Genomic DNA, 10,413 nt, shown 5'->3' on the forward strand with positions numbered 1-10,413 from the left:
TTTTACTAAATGAAGCTCTATCTTGATTGAATTGCGGGCTTATACAATGAGAAAACCTGTACAATGTCTCCCTGATAATATATAACATTATTGCATAAAAAATAAAGGTAGGACATAAAAAAAATATTTTGATTAAAACCTAAAAGTGCAGACTAAATATTGAGATAAATAAACATTAAAAGACATAAGTATTATTATTATGTGAAATGAGTTACTGAAAAAAGTTTATTTTTTAACACCCTCGACTCCGTTCACGCGGAATTTAAAAAAAAGAACTTAATTACTAATTATGTGTTCTTCCAGGCTATGTTCTACATCTATGCCAAATTTCAGCTAAATTCATACAGCCGTTCTGGCGATACCTTCTAACAAACATCCATCCATCCATCCGTTCGCATTTATAAGTAGTAAGATTTATTGATAACTTTGTAACATTTTGTTTTAGATGTTCCTTTATATCCTATCAATACTTTCAGTAATCTTATCAGTACTTTCAAAATTTTTAATTTATTTATAATCCGTCGGCAATAATTATCGCTTAAAGTTTACTTATGTTATTATTTAACGAGTATGTAAGATGGCAATAATTGTAGCTTAAAGTTTTCTTATGCCGATATTTTATATCCAGCGGCAATTAAAGTCGCCTAAAGTAAACTTACGCTAATATTATATGTACGACGGTAATAATTATTGCCCAAAATTTACTTATGCCAATATTTTTATCACCTACTATAATATCTTTCCGTTAACTATTTACTTCTGTGAATATTTTGAAGTCCGTCGGAAAATTATTTTTGTTCCTATCGCGCAAAGTAAGTTATAAAAGGAAATAACGCTTATAATTCTAGCTACTTTACTATTTCCAATTTATTTTTGTCCGTCTGCTATAACTGCAGTGTGAAGTTTATTCATGCCAGTATTTTAAGTCCAACGCCAATAACTGTAGCTTTTTTTTAGCCGGTTACTTTTGACAAAGTTTTTATGACCGACGGCAATATCTTTCAGATAACAATGTACTTTTTTGGAGATGTTTTGAAGTCGGTCGGCAATTTTTTTTAATTCTAATCACCATTACATTATTCCACTCACGCATTAACACTGTCGAACTTTTAACTTTTGCTTGTGCATTTGCCTGATTTTTTTTCATTTTGACGTGTTATGTATTGTCCGACGGCAAATTATTATCAACGATTTTCTGAATATGAATTAAGTTATAAATTACTCATGGCATTTAATACATCATAAATATTACATTCGAATTTCAGGTATAAGTAGTTTTCTTGTAATTTTCTCTCTCGCTCATATGTACATAAAAATATTGTGGAAAAAATCGCAAATTTCAATTTGTATCTAAGTTTTTGCGAACAACAATAGGAAGTATTGTAAAAGCGGATTTTTTAGCCTTGTTTAAGTCATATAATTAATAAACCTTGGCCTGAATCAATATAGAACAGATTTTTATCGCCATCAGTTGCTACGAAATTTGATTTCATGAGGCGCGCCAAACTTGGAGCTTAATAGCGCGGCATTTGAACTCACCCCAACTAATAATTCCTACACTAACAGTTCGCAAAAACTTTTTCTACCTACTTACCTTTTCACCGACATACTTACCAGAAACATACACCAACTTTAACCGCATCCACAAAAGAAAAATTACGCACAATAAAAATAAACTAAATAAGAAATAAAAACATACTAAAATGTCCCATACTTAAAAAATTAGTTAAGGATATTTGACGAAAAACGACGTGGATTGATTTTGGGCACAAGGCAAGAAAAATGAATTTTTATTAAAATCATGTTAACTTTTCCAAATAAAAAAAAAAAAAAAAAAAACTGGTAATGATCGTGAAAGTGGCAGAGGGATGATTTGTAACGCGCGCGTAGTCAAGCCCTGCTCCACCGATAGTGGGGAGTTCCGAAGTCTCGTTCGGTGGCTTGATTGCGCCGACCACCTGCGCAGCGGACCTTCTTTCTTCCAGCCCGCCTACATTTATTTTTGAAATCCAATCGCAGGTTCTAGAAGCCCGCGAAAATTTGATTCAGTACTAGATGAGAAAAAATATATGTGCGTCATATTGGTAGCGTGATTAAATAAATATTTAATTTTAATTTATTCCTTCTAAGTAGGGCTGGCAACAGGTAAGCGGTCGGCTGTAAAAATTAACCCAAAACATTCAGGTTAATAAGACTGTGCACCAACATCTTGTGATTGGGTGGTATTGGTTAATTTAACTATTTAAGTAGTTTACCGTTATTTAAAAAAAATAAAATATGTTTAATATTGTTTGATATCCAACAAAAGTCTAAAAGAAATTGTCACAGAAATAATCTCCTAATCGAAATATTTGAATTGTATTTGAACGTTGTCTTTATTCTCCCGCTGTCAACATAATGGTGAATTTTGCCGCGAATGCAATAGATCGGATTGGTCTTGAATTCGTAACTTTGCAAGTTCTCAAATATATCTCGAACTGTGACTTATAACCTTGTTAAATGTTTTGCGGTGTAATTAAAACTTTCCCTTTTAAAAACGGTGTTATAATTTGAATCTGTTCCGTATTCGCTTAAATTATGACGTAAACAAGTATTGTATAGTGTATAATACTGGTTGTTCAAGAATATATTTGTAAATTAGTATTTCTTATAATACAAAAAAAAAAAATATGTTACGATAGCTGATAAATCATACCAATATTTATAAATGCGAATGTTTAGATGGATGGATGGATGGATGTTTGTTTGAAGGTATCTGCAGAACGACTTCATGGATCTCGTTATCAATTTCGTTACAAATTTTCTCGTTATAAATTTTATAATTTAGTATAGATGTGGAACACAGTCTGGAAGAACACATAGGCTACTAATTAAGATTTTTTTAACTTCGCGCGGACAGAGTTGCGGGGGACAGCAAGTAAATTATAATTCTAACCGATTTAAAAATCTAAAATGTCTATACAAAAAAAAAGAAACATTGAGTGGGTTTGTTATTTCTTTACGTTTATGACTTACTTATTGTTATTATTGTTATTAGTCATAGTGTATAAATATTATAATTGTTTGTTCCTATCAAAGGTGTGTAGGATAAACGACGCCAGCTCTAGTCTGAGTTGTCAGTTAAGGTGATAGGGTTACGTCGTTAATGCTATCGGCATCTTATAAAGATACAGCCTTATATTCTACATTTTATCAGTCTACTGTAACAGTTTTTTTCCTTTCTTCCACGTTACGTTTTAAACAATATTATAAAGTGTTGTGTATATTGTTTAAGATGTTCATTTTGAATTGGTTTTGTATTTTTTAAATTCATTTCTTCATTTAAAGGACTCATAACTATGTGAAAGGGATACTATGTGAACGTAGACTCATAATTGCGGAAGAGGCAAGAGTTGTGTGCCAAAACCGTGCCAAATGGTAATCTTTTGGTAATATAGTTTATTATATTAGGTCGTAAATTGTTTTACTCGTTACTGTTTACAGTTTTATTTTGTTTCTGTCATAACAAAACATTATTCAATCCCTCTGAAATACATCAAAAAATAATTTAGCTGGAAATCTATATACGGGTCCGTAATATAAATGCTCACTTTAACCATTGTTTATAATATTTTGAGAAGAAAGGAATCTGTCTAGACAGGTAAATTAAAGGTACTTTAACTAATTATTAAATGAACAAGATCTCTTCAATACCCACTTATTTGTTATGAATGACGACCAAATCAGCAAATTGACTTTATTTTTTAACATAATATTGATATCTATTTTTTCATATTCTCTAACGTTAACATTGTATTTTTCATTAATTCGCTCAAATTTAAATATATATTTAATTGTTAGTGAAGGCAAAAAATCTGATGAGTTTTGTTATAAAATAGATTTTATTTAAAAACCTAAAGTTGAAATATATTGCGATTCCGAAACTAATTATAGTTTTATTAGAAAGTATATTTTGTATGGAAATTAAAATATTTAAAGGCACGTGTTCCAAAAGTTACGTTTCAAAATCGGTTTTTCCAGTATTCTTTGTCATGTTCTCCCCACTTTCCGAATTTGTATTGGAAATTAATAATTCGAAACTTTCGCAACCACCGTAATTTACCAATTATAATAAAATTTCCTAACATTACCGTTAAATCGACCAAAGTTCCCTCGTAACATTTTTCAAATATCCAAGTCAACGTTATTTTACATTGAATATGTCCTAAAAATATTTTTTTCTAAATCTCTATTGCACTTAAACTAAATAATTTTGGAATTACCTACTCTATCAGTTATGTTGAGATTATGTATATAGATTTGTCAAAACTGTTGTCTGTTTTAGATAAGGTCATTTTTATAAATTCCTATTTATTTAACTTTAATATTTGTCCGGCGTTTGCTTTTTTCTTTTGGAAATCTTATATTCGCACAACAAAAGTTTTTTTGTTTTTTAACATGCATAAAGTTAATAAAAGCGAAGCTAACGTGGGCCCTGAAAGAATAGAAGACAAATCAAATAGTTGTGCGTGTGGCACGCAATAACAACGACGTGACGTCACAGCATGAAAATACACGTTGTGCGTTCGCGAATCTATCCGAAATGAATCCTATTTAGATTACATATAATTGTTTTAATCAAAACTGAACGTTGATTTAATCAGCTTTATCTAAGTCTACTGATGAATTTATGTACGTAAACACAAGACTAATTTGTGTGTACACTACTTAGCTGTCTTAGCTGATTATTAAGTGAAGTAAGTTAAAAGTAAGCTTGGATATTGAGCTTCGACATGGCTGATAAACATAACATGGTTTGTACACGCTTTGATGGTTTAGAAGGATCGAGACAAATTTGTAATGCAAATGGATAATCGCAGATGTACTCGTGTAGACATATGTATGTCCTAGTATAATATGTATGTGTGAGAAAATATGTCTGCTGGGACCTTGTATTGTTACCTCTTGGTAACAAACGTGAGTGCTTATTTTTAAAAACAGTAAAATATACTTACCACTCGATGTTCTGGTATGAAATTTTTTCTCCTCTGTGATGAATCGAAATACCTCGTCGGTAGAACAGGATCTTCCCCTGATACCGCACGTTGGTACGACAACCGACGTCCCTTGCTGTCAGTTGTCGGCCCGTACGATGCATGCTCGGGTATGCTCGAAAAGTCCTGGTACGAGTGGCACGATTGCACCTCTCGACTCTTTTCATCTTGCATCACCCGTTTGAAGTAGTTCGTTAGACCTTCGCTTGCTAGCCACGTGACTCTGAAAAATCAATTGACTTATGTGAATATCTATTTAATGATAATTTGTATCGGTGTCACACAATCACATAGCGGTTGTATACAATTTACTTAGATTTATTGAAGGCTTTCACGAAGAACTCTATTACCCAATACTCGGTAAATATATACTCAATATATTGGGTACAAAAATAAATATCGTTTTCTTTTGATGTTGATGAAACCTCTACAAAAAGTTTTCGTATGTGTTAAACGTTAATATTGTGCGTCACACACATGCTAATGTCTGTATAATTTTACAACAGATGACGTCAATAATATTGAAGATTGTCGCGACCTGTAATCAGTCTAGTCTGAATATTAAGTTGTTGGGTTTTAATTTGAATAAATATGAATTCGAACAGAATGGTGCTTAGAGGAGCTCAAATGATGCCCACGCATTAACAATGACGCCATTCCTAATTTCCTCGTATATCACAACAGTGTTCTTCTTCGTATCTAAACGTGTTACGATAATAATAAGGTAGCTCGCTTCTAACTATATATAAATTATAATAAAAAGTGTAATTCTATATGAAGCTGCTGAAGTTCTATATTTTTGATTTGATTGAATAAAAAGCTTTCATAGAACGTGGTGGGTAGTAAAACGTTTTTATCGCTTCACAATTAGCGCCACGCGACAGCCTTTATCGTTAATCACCCGTTTGCACAATTTATTTGACAATAAATACGGGCTCATATTTGTTATGTGAGGCAATAAACTCATATCTACGGTATGTAATGGTCGAACAAATAGAAATATCAATGTCCAAGTAATGCAATACGAAGCCAAGACTCAAAGGTGGAAGCCTGGTATTTCAGCGGTCGGGCGTGAAAACATATAGATTTAATAAAGAAATATTTTTCTTTGTTCGAACTGTGAAAGTCTACATAAAGAAAGACAAACAAGTAGTGAAAATAATGTACTTAGTTTATCATAAACATTAACTAGCCGTAAAAAAATAAACCTGCTCTGATTCCCTTCGTATACTAGTTCAACTTGACAAAATTACTTAGAAATTTTACTAATAATAGAAATGTGAATATTCAGATGAATCGATAGATAGATTTTTGTTTGAAGGTATCTCCAGTACGGCTTAACGGATCTTGACAAAATTTGGCAAAGATGTAGGACATAGTCTGAAAGAACACATAGTCTACTTATCGATTTTTTTAGTTTTAAAGCCGCGCGGACAGAGTCGCGGGCGCGAGGCACTATATAATAATTTCATGAATTCCAATACTAAAGTATCATCCGTTATTTCCAAATTTTAAATGAAAATTAAAAAAAAAATTGAAAGTGTAAAACGGAACATTAAGGATTTTTTCTTTGTTATATTTTAGAAGCATTTATACAGCGGACGATTTTTGTTATAACAATGAATGCGTTAGCTCAAAATAATGAAAATACGCATTCAATTTCTCGGTTACCCTTCTTTGGATAGAACTCGACGGAATCAACGGAAGGGTCCGTTAGTAGGCTTAGATAATCGCTTTCTACAGAAAATTTTAACAATTATCATAAACTGCTTTAATAAACATTATATATCTTGAGTGTTATGGAATAAATAACAAGTTTTACTTTCTAGACATAATAAGAAATCTTTAGAAAGAAATCTAAGGTGTTGGTAAATTTCAGTAAACTAATATCTGGTCTTGGTTATAAGGTACGCAAATATCTAAAAGTTTAAGTAGTTTTGTTTTGCTTATTGAAAATAATTTTAAATTCAATTATTACAGTAACGTCAGTATAAATTCAAGTACCTAATCCAATATAGTATAATATATTTAATTGCTCTGCTATTATTTTATTCTATGAAAACAAATCGATAAAATTATAAATGTGGATGAATGAATAATGTGTGCCAAATGCAATCCCAACCCCTAAATTATCGAAAAATGAAGTAAACCTAGTGAATTTTCTGAATCCCGTTAAAAATTTTGATTGGCAACAAGAAAAGAGACACTGAAATAATATTTATGTTTGGAGGCGATCCATCACTTACCTGTTAGATTTCGATGCTTTCCGTCGCAGTCTCCCCTGCGGTGCGTCTAAACCAGAGCTCATTGATATTGCTCGGGATTTCAAAAGCGAATCTGGTGCATACGGCTCGTTCAAATCTAGAAATTAATAACACAAATTTGTTCGTCTAATCTCGTCATGGTTATACCGAAAATAAACAAATTACATACTTCAAATTCGGTATTTTTTCAAATGTATAATAAATAGGAAATGAAAGGACAATGGCCATTTTGGGCCAAGATCTCAACAGTGATGAAAGCCATGCCATTTGAAAGATTATGGGGTGTTATTTAATTCATACTATGGCAGCCATGTCGAAATCGAGTGCGAACATGGTGTTTTCGAGCATTCAAAAATATAATAATTACTATGGGAGTTAGTAGCATTAGCGTGTTGTGTTTTATATTTAAGAGAAAAAAAAACATGTTTGTTTGTTTATTGCTTTATTATCATTTATTACATAGATTTAAACATTTTTTTCGAACTACAAAAATATTTGTTAGATTTAATAAAATCTGTTACATTTTTGTTTTTTTACCGAAACAAAAATGTAACAGATGTTTGTATATTATTAAAATATTTTTGTAGTTAGAAAAAAATGTTTAAATCTATGTAATAAATGATAATAGAGCAATAAACAAACAAACATGTTGTTTTTTTCTCTTAAATATAAAACACAACACGCTAATGCTACTAACTCCCATAGTAATTATTATATTTTTGAATGCTCGAAAACACCATGTTCGCACTCGATTTCGACATGGCTGCCATAGTATGAATTAAATAACACCCCATAATCTTTCAAATGGCATGGCTTTCATCACTGTTGAGCATTTAGCCCAGCCTCCATACAAATTTGCCCATTGTCCTTTGTTGCCATGTTAGTGTCGTAGAAAAGTCGAATTTTGATTCTAAATTTCATTAGTGAATTTGATTTTTAACAGGCTGACATTTATTAAAATCTTGTTTTAACCAATACAACATTAAACACAAATGCATCTTATTTTAATAACCCAGATGTACAGAGCAAAATAATCTTATATTAAAATATTACATATTTTTTAATCAATAATTCAAAATAACTTATTGTTAATACTAACTGTTAACACTGTTTGAAGAGTAATCTCCAAGTGGCTGATTCGTAAACAAGATCGTTTGACTGTCGGATGGGCTGTCTTGTTCCACTCCCTCGGGACTTATGCTGCTCGCCATCGACGAACTTCGCGCCATTGTGGACAGACTTGTTGCGCTGTTTCTAATTTCCTTTAAATAGAAATAGATAAAATATTCAGTTATACTAAGTATTTACTTAGCTGTAGGGACTTAGTTGCCTGCAATTTCATTTTCATATTTTTTTAAATTTATAACATAGTCATGTTTTATGTATTAAAGACCGAAATAGAAGACACTGGATCATGTAAGATAACAAACTCTAGTATGTTAAGGTAAAAATACAATTTCGAAAAGTTTTCTCCTCGAATTAGAAATATTTTGTTTGCGATATTTAGAAGTTTAACATCAACAGCTGGTAATAATATTAAAGCATTAAAGTTATTTCTATTATTTAAATTACTATCTGAGCCTTCAATTAAAAGATATTTGTTATAAACCTCGAAACGTTTATGTTACACAACTACTCCACGATGTGACATTACTCTGATATAACAAACAATTCAATTACTAGCAATTAATAATTACTTCGACAATGTTTGGACGTACATAAGTGGTGCATAATTCAAATAGTCGACAATGTTTCAGGCTAATTGAAGGTAAACGCATTATGTGTGATTCTATTTACAACAAAGGTCGCGTATGGTAGCGTAATTGATTATGTTACGTGACCTGATTGTGAGAGTTACCTGTGGAATCTGTAAAGTGCTGTCGTTGTTGTAACCATTACTAGGATAAGATTTGTCCGTAAGAGATTGTAAAGAAATCGACTTGGACCCTCTTCTCTCTGTAGGTTGTGATTTACCACATTGAGATTGTCTTTTAAATATTTCTGTGGTATTTTTAAGAAAATTGTCCATCTTTTTTCTAAAGAACGAAGATTTGCGTTCTAATGGAGATTTACCAATTAAATTTAAATCTAATTCTGATTGTGATAAGCCTGAGCGTCTTGATAGAATTGTTTGATCTAATGAAAGTTTTCTATCTCTTGGTTTCAAAGCTGCTATATTATTAATTGGTTTCCGTGAAGAGGTTACTTCATTAGCATTGTTATTAGTTTCAGTTTTTTCATCATTGATTTTCGATTCTTTAGATTCACTACAATTTTCTGATAACACGTATGACACTGAACTATCATTGCTTTCAGTACATGTGTCTGATACATCATAAATAGTGACCTTGATGCCCTCATTATTTTGTAAATCGTTATCACTCGTTTCTGTATCTACATTTAATGTTGATGTGATGACATTATGGTTTGTTGCACTTGGATTTAATTCATCTACCATATGATCTTGTTGTTCTTGCGAACACCTCTCAAAACAATCATGGTTGTCGTTTAAGTCTTTATTGTTCATTGCTTTGTTGTTCTGTGGTGATTTTAATCGCATACTGCTATTCATTTTAACAGTTCTTAAAATTTCTTTAATTTTGAGATTTTCTTTTAAGTTTTTAACATCCGACACAAACAGGGGTGATTTTTCTTTACAGTTATTCTTATCCATTTTCTTTCCGGTCCTATGTTTTGATTTATCCATTTTCGATTAATTTAAATTTCATACCTTTACTCAAATACTGCGGAAACAAATTTTATAAAACGACACATAAAATAATAAGTTCTCGTGGCACAAGTATTTGAGAACATTTGTTATCAGCAGCACTAGCACTGGGCACCGCACCGCACCGTACCGCACCGCACCGCACCACACCGCACCGCACCGCACCGCACCTGTACAAACCGTGTAATCGTAGTAAAGGAAGTGTGACGATATAGCATTATCAGTATACGCGCAATACTGTTCTATTGGTTCATGTGAGCACAGATAATATATTAGTATTACTAACACTAAATTCCATAACCTTAAATTATTTATTATAACTAATACGCTGACAGTAATACTATGCAATTTAGTAAAAATAAAATATTCACAGACATAGTGAACAACT

General features: G+C 31.7%; 1 protein-coding gene across 1 annotated transcript in view; it reads right to left on the reverse strand.

The window, feature by feature from the left end:
• Window positions 1–10,180, reverse strand: part of LOC106716982 — a 36,875-nt gene extending 26,695 nt beyond the window's left edge. Inside the window, exons 1-4 of the mRNA XM_045686118.1 lie at window positions 9,156–10,180; window positions 8,397–8,559; window positions 7,280–7,394; window positions 4,995–5,256 (exon numbers count right to left, since the gene is read on the reverse strand). Coding sequence (XP_045542074.1) covers window positions 4,995–5,256; window positions 7,280–7,394; window positions 8,397–8,559; window positions 9,156–10,004 — 1,389 coding nt within the window. The 5' untranslated portion in view covers window positions 10,005–10,180. The remainder of the gene's footprint in view (window positions 1–4,994; window positions 5,257–7,279; window positions 7,395–8,396; window positions 8,560–9,155) is intronic.
• Window positions 10,181–10,413: the final 233 nt, after the last annotated feature.

Source organism: Papilio machaon, chromosome Z, assembly GCF_912999745.1.
Source record: "Papilio machaon chromosome Z, ilPapMach1.1, whole genome shotgun sequence".
Lineage (NCBI taxonomy): Eukaryota > Metazoa > Arthropoda > Insecta > Lepidoptera > Papilionidae > Papilio > Papilio machaon.